General features: G+C 42.9%; 1 protein-coding gene across 3 annotated transcripts in view; it reads right to left on the reverse strand.

Annotated features, from left to right (window-relative positions):
* Positions 1 to 6,445: 6,445 nt before the first annotated feature.
* Positions 6,446 to 19,172, reverse strand: part of PPP4R2 (protein phosphatase 4 regulatory subunit 2) — a 40,036-nt gene continuing 27,309 nt past the window's right edge. For 2 of the 3 annotated variants that reach the window (XM_044452026.1, XM_044452027.1), the window contains exons 5-9: positions 18,960 to 18,997; positions 12,811 to 12,885; positions 11,472 to 11,615; positions 10,480 to 10,754; positions 6,446 to 8,921 (exon numbers count right to left, since the gene is read on the reverse strand). In XM_044452026.1, coding sequence (XP_044307961.1) covers positions 8,608 to 8,921; positions 10,480 to 10,754; positions 11,472 to 11,615; positions 12,811 to 12,885; positions 18,960 to 18,997 — 846 coding nt within the window. In that variant the 3' untranslated portion in view covers positions 6,446 to 8,607. Of the gene's footprint in view, positions 8,922 to 10,479; positions 10,755 to 11,471; positions 11,634 to 12,810; positions 12,886 to 18,959; positions 18,998 to 19,172 lie in introns of all 3 variants that reach the window. The other variant, XM_044452025.1, reaches the window with a different exon arrangement.

A 19,172-nucleotide genomic window follows, 5' to 3' on the forward strand; every position in this document is an offset into this window, starting at 1 on the left:
CCCTGTCCTGCCTGAAGTTCTGTTGCCCATGTCCTGGTGTCTCATCTCTGGCTGCCCTCATCCTGGCCCCAGACCCTGACGCAGGCAGGACAAGTGCTTCACCTGTTTCTGGTTCCCAGGCAGCATGTAGCGATCATGAAGGCGCAGCTCTTCACTTAAGGGCTGGCTACTCCTTTTGAGAGCCCTCATTTTAGCAGCAGAGCACACGCTTTGCATACACGGATTCTCAGCAGCTCGGACCCCAAGGCTTTCAGGGACTGTACAAATGGGGAAGTGCAAGGCCACTCCCTGGACTCTCGTCTGACTTGGCACGGCAACTTTGTGTAATCGCTTCCCCACACTTCTGCCCTTGTTCCTCCGTGGGTTGGAGCAAGGGAATCAAACCTTTTTCGGTCTGAGGGCTGAACTCACTTTTGGAGCAGCTCTGGAGTGTGTGTCTGTGTTGCGGGGACATTCCAGTGGTGAATGACTGGATGAGGCCACAGACAAAATGGGGCAGGAGCAAAATGCCAATATATTGTTGTTTAAAGCTCTTAGAGGTGACAACTAAGACAAGAAATATGCAAGTACCAGGAAACCACCAAGATTGGCTTTGGAAGAGGGAGGGCAGGGCTAAGGGGAAGGGCCATGGCCTTCTGGGAAATCTAGTGGAGACAGATTAAGACCCCAGGAGGGCTGGATCAGCCCATAGGCCTGAGGTTCTGCAGCACTGGTTCAGAAAAATAGTTTAGCTTCACTGTAATCTCGTGAGGTAAAGAGAAAATGTCATTCTCTCAAATCTGTGCTTCATAATTAATTCCTGTGCAGCACAGGAAATGGAATGAGTGGACTGCCAGGTACTGCTGTACTGTAGCTCCCATCAGCCCAAGCTGGCATAGTCAGTAAGTGTGGGCTGATGGGAACTGCAATCCAGTAGCATCTAGAGGGCCCCATCTTCCCCTTCTTTTGTCTTGTTACTAGGCCTTCTTTTCATTATTACCCCAGACACTGGGGGAGGAGGCAGTCTGGAAAACACCCTCGCAGTTGGCTCCCGGTCCAGGTGGAGCATCTGCCCCTACTCTAGAGTTATAATGAAAAGCGCCATCACTTCTAGGCTTGCCAGTTAGGGATCTCACATCGAAGGCACAGTTACATGCATGTTGGTGGGGAAAGCTGGGCGCTGTGGTGAGGGGGGCTCTGTTGAGACACATAGAGAACTTCCCCCTAAGACAGATGGACAGAGAGGTCTTCAAAAGCTGTCCCAAGCAGTGTAGTGGCTGCTTCCTGTGAGTCTGCCTGCTCATGTAACCGTCCGAGGGGGAGTATCGCATATGAGGGTAACATACAGATCTGAAAAACATGCAGTAAGCATTGCATGCTAACTGGCACTCGGAGGCCAAGATTTTCAACACAGGCATAAACAGCAGCCATTCCGAGTGGCTCTTTTTCTTTATTGCCTTTCTGGAGAAGTGCGGATTGTTTGTTCATCACTTGACACTGTTTGCTGAGATTCTTTTCTCTGCCTCACTTTCCAAACATTTGTGGTTTTTCCATCCAGAAATATTTCATATCTGAGGGTCTTCATTTTATCCCATCTTGTTTTTCCCAACTAATATACCGCTATGTATATAGCGAGAGTACTTTTTTTCTCCCACTCTCCTTTCAAAATATTTTGGCTCCCTTAATTGTCAAGCATTTGCACTCAAACTTGAATAATTTCCATGACTCTTCTATTGTGGTTACTTTTAAGTCTCCTGAATTATATTGTTTTGACGGCTCTGTCAGGATTTCAAAACTTACTGCTGACTAAAAACATCTGCAGAACCAAAAATGGCAAAGCAAAGCACCTTTCAGGCTACAAGGCACCTCAGTTCCCACTAGAGGGCAAAGCAAGCCAATCTGAATTGCGTGCAGAACTTTTGTACGGAACAGGTTGATTGAGACTCAAGAAAACTGTCTAACAACACACACCATCTGAAATCTTTAGTAAAAGGCTTTTGTTTTAAACCCAGTAAATAATCCTGCTGGGATTGACACTTTTCCCTGTTTTTGCCAATTTTGGCAACAGGAAGTTCATGTGGAAGACCCCAGGTATCTCTGGCGGGTTAGCAAGCGAGTAGAGGAGGGGACAACTCCTTGGAGCCTCGCCTCAGATGAGAGAGACTTCTCCCCATCTTCCTGGCTTGACTGAAGGACAAGAATTCTCCTTCACTGGGGTACAGGTTTGGGGCTCCTTTGCAACACTTACCTGTAGGTCCTACTTGTAAACACAGAATAGTGCTGGAAGGGCAAGTGAGGGAAGAGACATGTGGCCGTATTGAGGAAATATCGCTGCAAGTTTTAACAGTATGAAAGAATAATCCAGTTATCTTCTTAACCCCACTACCACCACCACCACAAATTAAACAATTCCCCTCTTGGCTGTACACCTTTAACATGGTGAGGGAGTCCGAGAGTGTCAGAGAAGCTAAGGGCAATGCCACCAGGAGGCCAGACTGTCTCACTAGGCTGGTCTCCTAGCAGGTACACCCAAGGTGGGATGGTCAAAGCTGAGACTAGACTAAGATGCATCCACCCTCTTCAGGAATAAGGGTCACACCAGCAGAAGACAACGCACAGCTCCAGTGGGGATGGGGGCAGAGAAACCTCTGAAGGGCAGCTACTGGGCAGCAGCAGTAGCTGAAGGTGACCCTGGCAGAGGAACTTTCACAGACAATGGTAGTGAAGCTCAAGCTAACCCTGATTAATACTGTGCAAGAGGCAGCAATGGTGAACCACTTCTGAATTTTCTTATCTTGAAAAACCTTTGAAAAAATGATCCAAAATGAAACAACAGATAGTGCCAGAAGATGAGATCCCCATGTCAGAAGACACTCAATGACCTACTGGGGAACAGCAAAGGACAAGTGCAAATTATGCTGTTTCTAACAATGCAACTAGATCACATTGAAAGGAAATCCAGTGGCTGACATGCAGAGAGGAAAAGTCCGATGTGCATGACACATGCAACTGGAAGATGGAACATGAGATGTATGAATCAAGCAAAACTGGAAACCATAAAGCAAGAAATGAAATAGTTAAATATAAATACCACAGTACTTGGCATGAGTGAACTCAGGTGGATTGGAATGGGATATTTTCAGTCAAAGTGACTGACTGTAAATTACAAACTTAGAAGAAATGGAGTGACTTGAATACTGAGACAAGATGTAGCACAACTAGTAAGAAACTAGGATCCAAACTCAAAACAAATTATACCTATCAACATAATCAGTATTCAGGTCTGCATTCCAGCAACAGATGCAGAAGAAATAAAAAATATGGAAATGCGCAGAAGGAAAATTATCACATACACACAAAGACATGCTGATAACCATAGGTGACTGAAAGACACAAATAGAAAACCATGTAGAGTCAAAAGTTGTGGTAGAATTTGGCTTAGGAGTCAGAAACAAAGCAGGACAATGACTCAGAAGCCAGCCATCTGTGTATTGCTTATTTTAAGCAGCTGATTAAATGACTGTTCACATGGACATCGTCTGATGGCCAGTACTAAAATCAAGTAGACTACATAATAAGAAATAAGAGAGAGAAACTGAATTCTTGTTGCCAAAACAAGCCCAAGAACAGATTGTGGTAGTGACCATTAAGTATTAATATCAAAAATCAGGGGAGAGCTGAAAAAGATCACCAACAGAAGCATAATGCCAAAATACTGCTTCGGAATTTAAAGTCCACACAGAGAACAGATTTGCACTATTGAACTCAACTGACCACGCAGTATAAAACCAGAGACATTCTTAGGGAAGAAAGCAAAAAGACAAATCCTGCAGCAAAAATAAGAAAGCCTAAATAAATGACAGAAGAAATACTCTCAACTGCTAAGGGCAGGCCAGAAGCCAATGGTGCTAGAAATAGAGCTTTTATACAAATCAATTCAAAGCAAAAGATAAATAGAGTCAGAATCCTGACTATCATGTAGAGATGAAAAGAAATATTGCAATGGCCTGTGTAAAGAAACAGAAAAACAAAAAAGGAGTAACAAGCCACCTCTTGCAGAAGATCCAAGAATCACAGGGTAACTCAAATCTGGATTAGGAATGCTGAAAGACCCAACCGGGGATCATACTATCTGACCAGAAGAAAATATAGAACAGGCAGAAACATTATCAGGTAGAACTATACAGAAAAGACAAAGGAATGACAGACAGAGGAATCGTATGAGGAAGAATCTCCAATATTAGAAAATGAAAGCTGCTCTAAAGACACTTGAAAGGAACAAAGAACCTGGAATGGATGCCATACCAAAAGAACTATTCCACACTGTACTACTCCGTCAGACCAATTCGTAGTAAGACTAAGCTACAGAGAAAATTTTGGGCACATCATGAGAAGGCAAACTGTACGGCAAGTCAAGGGTAGAAGAGGACCCACTCTGAGATGGGTTGATTCCACAGAGAAAGCCTCAGCTTTGAGTTTACTAGACCTGAGAAGGGGTGTGGAGAACAGCACGTTTTAGAGGACACTTATTCAAAGAGTTGCTGTAAGCCAGAGATGACTTGACAGCACACAACAAATTAAACAATCCACTATCTATGAAAGGAATTCAACACTGAAGTACATACAAGGCAAATTTCAGTTGAAGTTTGTCTATCACATCACAGGTGAAGATGCACTAATGGAGGCAATGGGGGATAGTACACAAGCTTTCTCATCTTTTTGTACCCAAAAATCATTGACTTCCATCAGTGAGCTAGAAGCCAGAATCTAGGAGCATTATTTGGAAGATTTGAAGAAATCAATCATATCTAAAAAATACAAATACTTGTGCAGCTATCTCGCTTTGGTTTTCCAGCCTTTTCAGAACCTTTCCCCTCACCTACCTTGCCTTCTTCACTCACTGATTCAAAAGTGTTTCAATGGTCTCTCCCTCCACCCCATTCTTTATACAACTCCAACTATCCTCACCATTGGCCATACTTACTGGAGTTGATAGCAGTTGTAGTAGGTACAAATAGGCGCAAATTGTTTGCCAGCTGAATATAAACAATTATTTACAAAAGAGCAGGAAGATGTTTGAGGCACACATGTTCCAGGAGCTTCTCCTTTGATGGGTAGAGCATGCATCATCTCTTGACCTTTAAGCCCCAGGAAAATTTGAGATACTGCTCTGCACACGTACAGATCTCCATTTAACTGAACTGGGACCATGAAGAATGTAAGATACTAAAATATTTTTAAAAGAGGGATTTGTTGTTAGGGGACAGATAAGGATGCAGCTTTCAGGAGTTGGTTTTATTTTCTATTTTGAAAAGCTGGTTTCTGTATTTTAAATTTTCTGCTCTCTATACTTAAAAAAAGCTAGAAACAACAAATACAAATTACCTTATTTGATACATTTAGGTGTGTGTAGTTTCTCTTACTGACAAACAGAATCTTAGCATAAGAAAAAAAACAAGAAATTAAGATGAGTGAAGTTCCAGAGCTATCTTGGAAGCAATGAAAGCCGTCACCACACAGAAAGTGGCTGACACAACCTTCCCCAGCCAAGAGCTCTCTAGACATATTGGTCTAAGACTCCCCTCATCCCCGGCCAGCATTTCCAAATCAAGATGGAGAAGGCAGAACAAACCCAGAGCCTGGATGTGTCTTCAACATTCATGAACAAAGAGGTAGTTAAGAATAACACACGGGTCTGATGTCATTTACCTTTGCAGCTTGGTGGAGAAATAATTTATGCTCAGCACTTTTACTTTCCATGAAGCAGGTAAAAATGCAACAGTGAGTGCTCAAGTGCATATTAAACTAAAATCTATCCGTTATTACCTCCTCCCAAAAAAGCAAGATCCATAGGCACAGGGAGACCAGTGCGATCTACTAAGCATTTTGTGATGGTGCCCACAGCACTTTCTCAAGTTTCCAAATGTGTCTACAAGTCCAAAAAGGCTGGAGACTTTTGATCTAAGGCATGTGACACTGTACATCACAGTATTCTTCCGCCAAAAGGGAACTGGAATAGCCAGTGTAGTAGAACAAATGCCAAAGCTGAGTTATGACAACAGTATTCTGGTTATTTCCAACTGCATAGCAAGCAGAAACAATGAAGACCAAGCTTTCTAAGGCTGGTTGGTTTGTATGGAGCTAGCAACTAAATTGCACCCACAAATCTTATCTATAATATCTAAAGATAGGCATCATATTGCTCTCTAAAATTATATTGACATGGAAATAAACCATTTAATACTGCTATGGTAGAAATAGACTGCCGTTCTGTACTCACCTTTATGCTGAGAGCAAACCCTATTGGACTCGATGAGATCTGAGCAGGCAGGACTACACAGATTTTACTTTTCAAGCTCCCACTGCATTGCATTATTAAATTTAAAATTCACAAATCTACTATTCACAAGTTGGGGGAAATTAGGTGTCACTGAGTGTTAAAATAAAAATATCAAAAGATCACAGATGCTTAAAGAATAGGTTTATTAACAATATTTTCACAAACATTCTAAAGTAAATTTCAGAAATCTCTAAAACTTAAATTTTGTTCTTATTGGCAAAATATCCCTGAAAAAAAGGAAACGCAATGGAGAGGGGGAAAAGAAAAACAGTTTTCTAGCCTTGCATTTTGGGAATGTTTTCTAATCCTTATACTTTGGTTTTAGTGCTCCCCATAATTATTAGTTTAAGCAAACCAACCTTCCTGCTGTCTCTGCAAAGGGGCAAACTATTGAAAAAGATGGGTTTTTCCATGTATGCAATACAGCACCAGGACTTTTCCAAAGCTTCTTTTGTCTGCTCTGAACCTGATAGACAGCACAGTTTATCATCGCCTTACAAATAAGAAAATTCTGCCAAATTATTCTGGAATACCAACTGAATTCAAATCCCACCCCTTCTCCAAAATGAACACACAATGCAGTGAAAGAATTGTTAGCATGCATTTTGGTGGTTATTTCTGAACTCCAAGGTATGCAACTTCACCCCTAAAAAATAAAGGTATTCCTATTGAATTTGATTAAAATGTACTCAAACATTTTATAACATTAATATTTATTGCTTTATATGAATACTGTATTGAAAGCCCAAGCATCCAGTTTACACACAAATTATACAATTATATACCGTTTCACAATGGCAGTGAGCACTCTTTACAATCTACAAAAATCTACTTTACAGAAATTTAAAAATTCTAAATATCAAAAAGGTACAGTTAAAGAAACAGGTATAAATTTGGCAGCCAGTAAATGCGACTGGGAGGTTGCATCTTGAGTGTCTTTACATGTTGATGTCTGAAAAATATAATGTGAAGAATTTAAAGCAGTAGTTGTGCTTTGAGCTGGTTTTGAAAAAGAAAATGTTAACACTGGCTGTCAAGGAGCATGTTTCAAAAGATATTTAGTTCACTTTCAAATGATGTACAAATTATGGTAGTTTCTATGCACCCCTACAATGTCTAGCCAGCCATTAAAATAAGGTATAAAACTAATTAGAGAGGATGTAATGCTGCAGTGTCTCATATTGGTCTGATCTGCCTTCTTTGAAACAATTATCTAAGGCCAGAAGCTGCCTCAGTTCAGAGAAACTGTCTTGTCAGGTTTGCAAACATTCCCCCTGGAAAAAAGCTGAAGCTAGTCTGTTCTCAACTGAAAAGCACATTTTCTCAGGAATAAAATGAAAACCTTTCATTCAGGCACCTCAGAAATGTATGAAAGTGTTTTATAAGAACAGACCTCTTGGAATGTATTTAACCTGGCACTTTCAACAGTGTTCAGATATTCAGGATATAGGTGGGTCCAATTTTATTTGGTTTATTCAAATTGAAATGTTGCCTCATGTGAAATGAACTGAGTTGCTTCCATTAGAGGGGAAAAGTCTTAAGAGTGCAAGCAAAGGTTTTCTTTAGATTAGCATGTTTTCAAGTATTTCATGTCAAAATGTGTTGCTTTTTAAAGCACACAATGCAGTTAAAATGAAAACCTGGAAACCAACAAGAAACCCTCTAATTCCCATATTAATGTTGAAAGTGTAACCAAGAACAGAAAATAACTGCTATAGTATCCAAGGGAAAGAGAGAGCGAAATAAGCCATGGTGCAATCCTATGCAAGCTTAGACAGGGAACAGGCCTACAATTCCCAGTTAGGCTGGCTGGGGCATGGTGGGACTTGTAAGTCTTTTTGCTATCTAAATCTGTATAGAATAGCACCCTTAGGGCACATTCCTATGCAAACTTGAGCAGGAGAAAAGGCCTACAATTCCCAGCATGCCCCAGCCAGGTCTTTTTTCTGTCTAAACATGCATAGGATTGCACCCTTAGTGTGGTAATTTCCAAAAAGTTGTCAAAATGATAATCACTTTCCAGTTTAAAAACTTTAATTCTAAATAAAAAAACTATACACAGACCACTGATTTGACCATACCAAAATTTCAGCGGTAAGCAGGACCTGAAGGAGTCGATATTTCACAGTAACAAGTACAACTCTTTCAGGATTTAACGCACTGAGAAGTTCAATTTACAGCCTGCTTCTCTTGTAAAACTAAAGGTCCACTTTTATTACATAAAATTATTTATACAGTGTAAAACCAGAGCCTTATGGAAAATACTGCCTCTAAGTGTATTTAAATTATTAGTCTTGTTCCATAGGTTCTTCTGCAGCTTCTGTGGCTTCGTCACTGTTTTCCATTGGCGTCTCCAATGCTGTTTCAGAAATTTCACTGACATATGAGCCCAACTCTTCTGTGTCACTGCAGTCAGCTCTGCTACTGACAGATCCACTGTTTTCACTCCCTTCAGCGGGCAAGTCCTTCTCTGCTTGAGTCTGGTCAGATTCCTCCATCTGATTATTCTCCTCAGAAATATCTTCTTTCACAGTTAAGGATACATTGTCTTTATCCTGATCTTTTCTTTCTGGAATCATTTCTCTGGGTGCCATGAGGGATTCTGGAATAAAGTTAGAACTGAGCATTAAATGCAGATATTCAGAACAAGGTCAGTATTGAACGTCCAAAGCAGTTCTGCATGAATACTGTGTATGAAAGCACATCCAACACTGCCAGGCCCCCTTGCACTACTACCTGCTGCAAGTGAAAGCAGCTTCCTAGTGGCAGGCCGACTGAATACGCTGGTGCAAAGAGCTTTCCATCAAGCCAACTTGCCCTGTTGGCATACAGTTAAAGGTAACTAATGCTAGCAGTACATCAACAGCACAAATAGATTTGCAGTTCTAGATATTGCCCACTCTATCGTTCCTTCAAGCCTGTCAGAAGTCTGAGCAGAGACATTAAAGAATTCTGCACCGTATGCAACATCGACATGATACAATTATTCTATACACTGAAAATGCACATACATTCCTTGCTATTAGAGAGGAAGTACACAGAAATATACCCCATGGCTCCCCATCAGAGGTGACTTAAGATATTATGTAGCCTGGACAACAGAAGTTATCATCTCCAATAGATCACCTCTCCCTGCCTAATCGAAGGACCAACTCTAATCCCACCATCACAAACAACAATTAATCTATCAAACGCTGCAGCTCATACATTCAAACAGGCCTTAAGGCTGAAGGTGGTTATTACCAATCAAGAAACAGGGTACGCAAGTGAATTCAAATTTACAGAAATGCCACCATATGCAAACAAGCATTCACAATCCTGCTTTATAGAACACAAGCAAGCATTCAAATATGACATGAATTTGAGCTACCTGCAGTTTTAGATAAGTTACTGAAAGCATCAGATTCAGCACTGAATTTAACATGGAGTCCATATGAAAACTGACCATCTGGTACAATGCGCTCATTAATAAGTCCAAGACTAAGGGTGCAATCCTAAAGCCTTAGGAAAAGGCAGATCCAGGTTCACAACAAAGATCCTGCTTCCAGTGGGCCCCCTCCACACTCTCACCCAGAGCAGTTCTTTCTGCACAGGCTGAGGCCCCACAGTCAGTCTTTGAGACAGGCACCAGGGGCGGGGGCGTGTAGGACAAGGCACTGCCTACTTCTCTCAAATTCAGGCAACACCTCAGTCAATCTTCCCTGTGAGGGCTGTGTGTGTGTGTGTGTGTGTGTGTGTGTGTGTGTGTGTGTGTGTGTGTTTTGAGGGCAAGAGAAGCATGGAAGCAATCCTCACCTCCACTTTTCCAAGTTTGGAAGATTACAAGGAGCCTTATGGCATTGTGCCTTAAGTATCTCTCATTTATTTGCTTTTTTCCTACTTCTATTAGTTATGTCTAACAGAAGTGTTTTCAAATCAGGCATGTATGTGTTTGAATCCAGATTATGTCATACTTAGAAAAGGCCCATTAAAACTCAATAGGACCTGAGTTAGAACTAAATTAGTTCCCATTGATTTCAATATGTCTACTCCAAGTATGACAAAGCCTAGCCACAATCCACAGTGTTTCTGATAGATGGGACATTTGAAGTTAAATCATGTCCCAAGCACATAATTAGAAGTAACATTTTCCTACATAACAGTGATAGAAAATAATATACCTTCTTCCGCCTCTTCTTCCTCTTTACAATGCTGCCTCTCTGAAATTGTTTCTTTTTCTTTATCCTGAGATTCAGAAGTTGACTCGCTCTCTTCTACCATTGCTGAACAAGCTTCACTGGAACCACTCTGGCTAGAGGTTTCTTCAGGTTCCTCCTCTTTGTCAAATTTAAGTCTTTTTACCTCACGCCCCTCAACATCTGCTGCATCTTCTTCAGAATGCTTATTTTTTACAGGACTGCTCTGGACTCTTTCAGGCTCCGATGCTGGTGATTCACTGGAAGACAAAATTCATGGATACAAAACCTCCTAATTTCACATCGAGACACAGGAAGAGCTATTGTAGATTACAGTGCCAGCCTCCTTGGCTCATGGGCATATCTCTTACTTTGCCTAAATGTGTGCTGATTAAACTTTTGACCATAGACTAAGAAACTACTGCTCTTTTCCAGATGACAGATAACAACAAAAAGCTTCATAGGGATCGCAGTAGGCTGAGCTGTAATCTCAGATGAATGAATTTAATCAGTGACAAGACTACTATGCCACCACTTTGGCTCAGCTGGGAAATTCATTAGTCAGCATTAGTTCTTCAGCTAACACTCCACCTATTTTCTTGCCCTCTCCAGACTTGAGCTAATAGTCTCACTGATGTTAATGGTAACACCTGGGTCACTCTAGTGTGACCCACTGTTTATTTATAAACAGCAACCTAGTGTCCTGATCTAGTGAAGCAGTCTTCTAGGCCTCTTCTAGTAAAATAAAGGGAAAAGCCATGTACTCAAGCAATCTGGGCATATACTGAAGCACACATTATTTCCAGTTCAGAGCAAAAGCCTTGAGTGCTCAGAAGAAAGAAAGTACTTTTCTAAATATGCAACCTTTTATTGGGGAAAAGGTAGAGTTTGCCCTAATGTGGATGGATTAAAAAGCATTACAATTGTCCACATGAAGCACAAAAGTCAACCAAGTACATTTCTGCCTTCTTACCGACCTGTTAATTTTCTCTTCTGCTTGTGGAAGACCTGTCTCCTTATTTTCTGGGCTGTCTGGTAAACCGTTTGTTGTCATAGGAAGTGTCAAAGAAACTTTTGGTCGATTCACAGGTCGGGGAGTGCCAGGACCGTTTATATTGGATCTGCAAAGACAAAAAAGCCTTTTCTTTGATTAATAAAATTTTGAATGCTAGTTTTTCACAGGATGCCAAATTATATTTGGTTGACATCTTTTAAAAACAAGATGGGCAAGACAAGCAATTTATGTTTGCTTGTATTAAATATTCAATTTAACATAATTTGAACAGAAAAATTATATGTAAATGTATCCAACTGTACTGAATATGATCACTACGCACTCAATTCTGTTGCCATTAGACAGAGTCTAGATGGTCATGGGATTATTTGGAGTCCCAGCTCCAAGGTTGGAAACTTACTACAAGGTCAGAGCTGAAGATCTATCTTTAGAGTGCTCTCCCTCTTCTCTCACAGCCAGGATGGAAAGAACGGCACCAGCTGTTACTCCAGGATCACAAGAAAAACCTCAGAGAAGCATTTTACAAATGAAGAAGAGACAGGCACTGCCAATATTTGCAGTGGTGGAGTCCTTGGGGTACTTCAGCCTCTTCTTGTACTCTTGGGCAGAAAACCTCTTAGACAGATGAACTGACTATCTAAGTGCTTTGCACATCGGAAGAAATATGGATGCAGCCTTTGTAGCTACCCTGCTCCTGCCTTCCATAGGATGCCCATATTCCTCCAAAACTGGATGGATACAGGCAGCTTTATTGGATTGTGCTAGTACCGAATCAAGAGAATCTGACAGCATAATCCAAAACATGGTTACTCAGACTTTCATCTAGGCAAGTGCATTTAGGATTGAAGTCCAACTGGGAAAGAACATAGATATTTATGTTTATGTTGGGCTCTTTAAATAAACATAAATTTGAAATTAAATAAATTTAGAAATGCCAAATAAGATATTAGATGAAACCTTTTCCCTTTTCTGCAATGATTTTTCATTCAAATATTTTTAAAATGCTTACTGATATATCCAGTACAATCTAAGGTAAATTAGATAATCTAATTTACTTAAATATGGAAAAACAGAATTATGAGAAAAGGTTGATTTTCTGAGAAATGGAAGAAATCCTTGCAATCAATATATTTGAACATCCATATATCTATTCTTTTTCATGAAAAGTAGTGATCCAAAAGACTGTGAACAATGTTTAAATACATAACAGAAAATGTGGACATTTGAATTCTAAAACTACTCCAAAATCATCATCGTGTATGTTCTTCAGTAACTATTCTTCTTTAAGCATTTTCTCTTACCTCTCGGAATAGCCTGGTGAATTTCCAGGAAACATTACGCCATTCATCCTGTTTAAACTATTGGAATTATTTTTCCTACAAGAAATGACAGTGTTGTAAGACTTTTATACTGTTCTAGTAATTAAAAGAATACCTCCAGCCTTTGTAAAACCCACTCAAGTATTCTTTATACCTGAGATTAACATACTTCTAATCCCATTATCTACTCTCATTAAGCAAATAAACATAAGTTTTGTTTTGTTTTTTGGAATGGTCTCTGTGCATCACACGTATGGATGACAAGCACGCTTGCTTCTACCTGGATAGTGGGATGGTGTTGTAAACAAAGCACTGGAGAGAGGACTGTTCTTCTGAAATCACAGTCTAATCTGGCATGAATGTCAAGCTTGTAGCACTTGATGAAGGTTGATGGAGTTGATCAGGTTGTAGCTTTGCACAGGTTCAGTAGAGGGATCCTGGCATGCAGGCCATGTCATCATGTCTCAAATGCTGGAAGCTGGAAGTTGCTGGAAGTTGCAGTTCTAACAATTGATACGTGAGTGATATGGTCCCTACCACCCAGGAAGCTAGTCACTGAGAGGAGACTGGACTATCCTTTATTTCTCCTTCTGTAGCAGACAAAAAAGCTCTGTGACTGTCAAAAAGATTCAGTCCTGGAGTGGCTCTACACAGATCCAAGGTATGTAGCATAGACTCCACTGGGCTGGACAGGGAAAGAAAAAAGGCAGGCAAAATAATGCTTGAAATGAAAAGGTGAAAGCATCTTAGGAAGAAAGGAAGGGTCTGGCACCACCTTATCCCTGTAGAAAATAAGGTCCACCCATAAAGCATACAGCTCACTGGAGGAGTGAGCCAGTAGGATTGCCACCAGGAAGGTACCTTCCAAGACAGTATGTTACAGGCTGAGTGTTGCCAAGGGTTCAACTAGTGTTGTCATTAGAGCCTATAATTAAAAAAAGGCTCCAGTGCACTGTGAGGGAGCATGTGAGTAAGACAATGTTCTTCAGTCCCACTCACATGCTCAGGTTCCCTTTATTCTGCCTAACATAGCAGACAAAGAGTCTTGGCAGGTGGCAGAATGATTTGCTCTGGAGTGATCACTGGCAAAAACGCTTTGTATGTCTAGCAAGTGGAGGGTGGATTTCATCTGGTTAGCAGGGGCAGCAAAGGGTGGAGGGTGTCCTGGTTGAGGTGGAAGGTTGACACGACTTTGAGGAGAAAGGCTGGATTTGGTTGGAGCATGATCTTGTCTCAGTGAAAGGTGAGGTATGGTAAGTCTATACAGAGGGCACATAGTTCAGTCACCAAGAAGGTGATGAAAGGAAGCAAGCATCGGTTGTGGCCAAATGCTCAAAAGGCTTTTTGAGGAGGTCCTATAGCACAATCAAGGGCTACACATTGATTGAGGCTACACATACAGGGCCGGATAGTGGGTGGGCAGGTTCTGGAGACCCCACAAAAAGTGTGGGATAAGGGTAACACAAAGAGTGAGGCTCTTTGGATTGGGAGGTGAAAGTAGGAGATGGTCACCAGATTTTTAGCCTTTATTGGAAGAGCATCTGCAGGAAATGGAGGATGAGCTCAATAGGGTGTATTGTGGAGGTGCCCCTGGTGCGTGAAGATGTTGATGGTATTCCACTTTACCAGGTATGACCTCATGGATGCTTTGAGTGCTGTAACAAGGATGGACCTGACTTTCTAGGGCAGTGTGTCTTCCATGGGGTCTACGGTATGATTTGACATGCTGCGAGGTATAGGGTCCCCCTGTAAGAATGGAGAATTTGGCCCCTGTCTTGTGACATCAAGTCCTGGGTGTACAGACGCCAGAAGAAGTTCCTGCAGGCACAGTCAGAGGAGTCAGGTGAACCATGGTTGCCTTGACCACAATGGGGCAATGAAGATGTATTCCATCCTGTCTTTCCTATCACTGCAAGCACCCTCATGATTGGGGGGTGGGGGGAGGGGGGACATAGAACAGGGCTCCCTGCCCCAGAAGAGGAAGGTACTTCCTAGGAAGTTGGTCCCTCATCCTGCCTCAGAGCAGGTCAGGCATGTCATGTTGCTGGCTTTGGCAAACAGGTTGAACAGGTTAACTCTGCCTCACTTGTTGCAAAGATTGTGCTAAGTCACTGTGTTCAGTTGCCACTCACGCATGTGACTGAGCATGTCTTCTAGGTGCGACGCTTGCCCGTCATGTGGATGGCTGTGACAGTGATGTCCTTGTCGATATCCCAGTCCCAAATGCTGACAGACAACTGTTCTGGATGGATGGTGGGATGTCCAGTTGTGTGCTATGTGGGTCCTCTGGTGCTTGATAGGTGTGGACAAGCCATGTTAGGAGAGGTCCTATATGGAGTTTCACTGCGACTGTCATGGCCATAAGGCTGAGAAGCTTTTCGATCTGGTGGGTTGTGGTGGGAAGGGGGGAGGGGGCCATCAGCAAGAACAGTCAGCAGTGACGTTTGTCCCCCACTGGGCACGTGCATGCCTACCCATAGTGTTGGAGGAGGGCTGGCTGGAACCTAGATGGCTGCTTGGCAGAGGTCCTCTGTTGCTGAGGTTATGTGGCCAACCACTTGCATGGCCTGATCACTGGCTGCTGAAATCCATGTGCCTTGCTGTTGACTTGGTTTTCTGCCATCTACTCATCTGTTTGAGCACTGAAGAGGCCTTTGCCATCAACGGAGAGGTCCTCAATGTGGGACTGAATCACTTGTGAAAGTCCTGTGGAGCAGAACCAGGCATGTTGGTGGATGGCCACGGCACCCATTATAGCCTTGGCATTGAAGTCAACATGGCCACGGAGATCTGTTGGAAGATAAGCTTGGAGGCCTCCATATGGAATACCCGGCCAGGTCCCTGCAGTCATCAGCATATGTTCACATACTGGGCTGATCTTGTCCCACTGAAGCAATTGGTCTGGGACTATGGCAGCCTCATAATTAGAGACCAGAAGGCTGAGTGCCACAGCTGCATACACTCGCCTCACCATCCTATCGAGGTGGCACCGCCCCCCATCCAGCAGTGCCATGTGCTCCCTCTGGAAGGACACTTGCATAGACTCAACTATTACCAGGTTAGGTTTTGGGTGGTGGAAAAAGAATGGGGTGTCCTTTTCCTACACTCAGTATGTAGTCTCCAGTCTTTTTGACATGGCCTGTGCAACGGAGGAAGCCTTCCCCGACTTCCTAACAGTTTACAACACATTGGGCAAGAATGGTACCACCACTGATGCAGAGTCTTCCATGAACAGGGCACCAAAGATGGGGGCAGTGCCTTTATGCTGCTGCAGTTCTGTCTCAAGTCCAAGGGAGCTGGCCATCCGGAAGACCTGCTCCAAAAAGTGACCTCTCTTTTTCAAGTCAGATGCCAGGTCCTGTGACATCACAGCCGCATCTGGTGACAAGGTAGACAGGGCTGTTGGTACAATCAACTCTGGATCAAAGGTGTAGTAGATCAAGCTCCACAGAGGGAATGGTGTCCTCGATCTCTAGGATCTCTATACTGATGGTGCCAGTGATCAATGTCGACGTGGTACCTGGGCTCAGTATGAGGATGTTGCCTCGATGTTGGTGCCACAGCACCGATGTCTTGCTGTTGACACTCTTGGTACCAAGGCATGATGTCATCCTGATACAGAGACCCCCAGTCACCTTTGTGCAATGCTCTGCATGGTCCTTCCCAGGAGTGATGTAGTGGCAACAATCAGTAGGAGGCCTAGTCCCATTCAAAATGAGGGGAAAGCAGGATCTGCCCTGGTGCCCTTAGTTGCCAATTGTGGTGTTGATGCCTGAGAGGCATGAACAGATCATTTCAGTGTTGAGCCATTCTCTGAGGGTGGTGCTGTTGGTCTTGGAGAGGTGCAGGCAGATTGCCTCAACATTGAGCCAGTCTTGGTGGTTGTGTTGGCTCCCGGGATCATGCCAATTGCGTTGATGTTGATACCTAGGACAGCAGGCAAGTTGGTGAACTGCTGGGGTGGTCTCTGAGCTCCCCTTCTAACACTGATACTGCAGAAATCCCCTTGATGCAGGGGATTTTAACTGGTTGGAGGGAAAGGCTGAGCAGTTCCTCAGAGTTGAGGGCTGATGGGGACTCTTTCTTTGGTGGTGGCAGCGGCCTCCAGGCAAATGGTCTGGTGACTCCAGGTCTGCTTCGTAAAGGCCTGGCAATGCAGGCAGGCCTCCACAGCATGTCCCTCACCCAGGCGCAGGAGGCAGAGTGACCGACCATTGGAGGGAAGGAGCCTCTGATGGCCTGTGCAGTGGTGCAACTCCTAAGTGCCACTGAGGACAACATCAAGGTAGATGGGGAAAGTAGGAGAGAATAAAGGCAAGTAAGGGTAACTCAGCATGTGAGGAATGAAGATGGAAAATGAAGATGAAAAAAATTACATACACACATATGTTTAAAGAGTGAGCAGTTTGTAAAGGAGGAAGAAACATGAGGAGGGGGTTTGAAAAGAGCAAGAACCAGAAAAAGGAACATTCGATACTCAAGGAAGAGAAGCACTTCCCAGTCTAGGCACAGTAGTGGTGGAAAAGGAACTGAAGGGATCGGTGGGAGCCTCACCCATGCTCTCCTGGAACAGGAAGGGGAGGGACCCCCGCCCAAAAATTTAACTACAGAAGCTTCCTGATAACAGGTCCTGCACAGGTGCAAAGCCCATATGTGTGATGCACAGAGACCACAAAGAACAGTGGCTTGTTATTTAGTGTAGCTTGTTGTATAAACCCAGCAGAGCAATTTATCATGAATTGTTGGGAACAGCCACGAGCTGCTTGTCAAGAGAGCTGAAAACCCCCCCATTCTCTGCAACCCTGCTAGTGGCACCACCCTTCTTCATCACTCCTTTTCAACACCCTCCACAGCAGGATGAATGTTTAAATCTTTTTTTAACAGAAGTCTTAAAGAAAGGACACCGGAAAGTGTACTGAATATGTTCACAAGTTTTAGACCTGCACAAATGTCTTTGCCAAGAAATTTGCATAGGTTTAGCAATCCCACAGGAGAGAAGGTGCTTTAGGGTGGGTGTTATTCACTGAATAGTGAAGGAGCCTTTTAAAAAGGTGTTTGCTAGAAAGAGAAACAGTGAAGCAAAGGATGAACTTGATAATGCAGCAAGGATCTCAGTAAGCTAAATAAGAGACGGGCAGTCTTCTGCAAGACCCTCCAAAATAATAAAATGTAAAGGCATTCAGATTTGTGTATATGCTTGTGTTACCTGGTGTAGGAAGAATTTTGCTTGGGAAGCACCAAAGTGAAAGATTAAACTGCGATAGACACCAGAGAGGTGGGAATAGCTATGCAAGGCTAAAGTGGTCTTGTGCCCATGAGCATCACCCAAAAAATTGCACACACATTCCTACACTCAGAAGGGTTCAGAAATTCAGATTTCTTTGATGTTCTGATTGGGGCCCAAGAAGATTCCCTTGTGATCTAGCAACCCCAGTGAATCAAATGAAGAAAGGGCGCTGACATAGGGAATGAGGAAACAGGGATTTCTGCCACAAAGCCCCCTGAAGTCTGTGCCAGCAGCACCTAGAAGATCAAGAAAGGCTTAGAAAGAGACACAATACAGCAAACCACTTACCAGGCAATCATCTGTTGGGAGTAATGGATGAGCCACCCACCCACCCACGGCACATTCTCAGGATAGCATAGTGTGACATGCAAATTTGCCCAATAGGATGCAAAAATTAGATTTTCATAATTCACAGGCAGCTAACAAGCCATGGTGGTTTGCAAACAACGCTGTTTATGCTAGTCATATTCCAGGGGGATTTTTATTATTACCCTTGGCAGCACAGTTTGCCACCAGGATGACTTTTTGCTGTGCCTAACAAGCCACCCAGAACCCTACAAGAACCCAGGATTCTGTGTGACTGGTTACCCACAGCAACAAGTAACCCTAGCTGGGTTTGCCTGAAAAGCTGCACTGCAGGGAGTAATTATGCAAATACCTCAGCAGTTCACTGGCATGGAAAGTGTAGTTAGCAAATCATTATGGCTTCTTAACTGCCTGCCAACTGTACACTGGTCAGTAGCTGTGCACTGCCGCCAGTAACCATCTTTCCCAAAGTGCAGCAATTGCAAAAACAGTGAAAGACTTATTATTTTAAATTAAGGAAAGCACAGGTCATACTCACTCTGATGATGGATACACACAACTGACAACCATGACATTCTGTAAGACAAGAGAAGATCACATAAATATCAGGAGGTGTTTTTTCAGCAAGGGGCAGAATACTACCTCTTCCCCAAATGGCCAATAGCATGGGGTCTTCCTGAGCAGCATCTTTTATTGAAGCACACTGGAAAAAAGTGTAATCAATCATACCGGCATGTCAAACAGAATTTGC

This window comes from Varanus komodoensis, unplaced genomic scaffold (assembly GCF_004798865.1).
Source record: "Varanus komodoensis strain SLA01 unplaced genomic scaffold, ASM479886v1 scaffold6_4, whole genome shotgun sequence".
Lineage (NCBI taxonomy): Eukaryota > Metazoa > Chordata > Lepidosauria > Squamata > Varanidae > Varanus > Varanus komodoensis.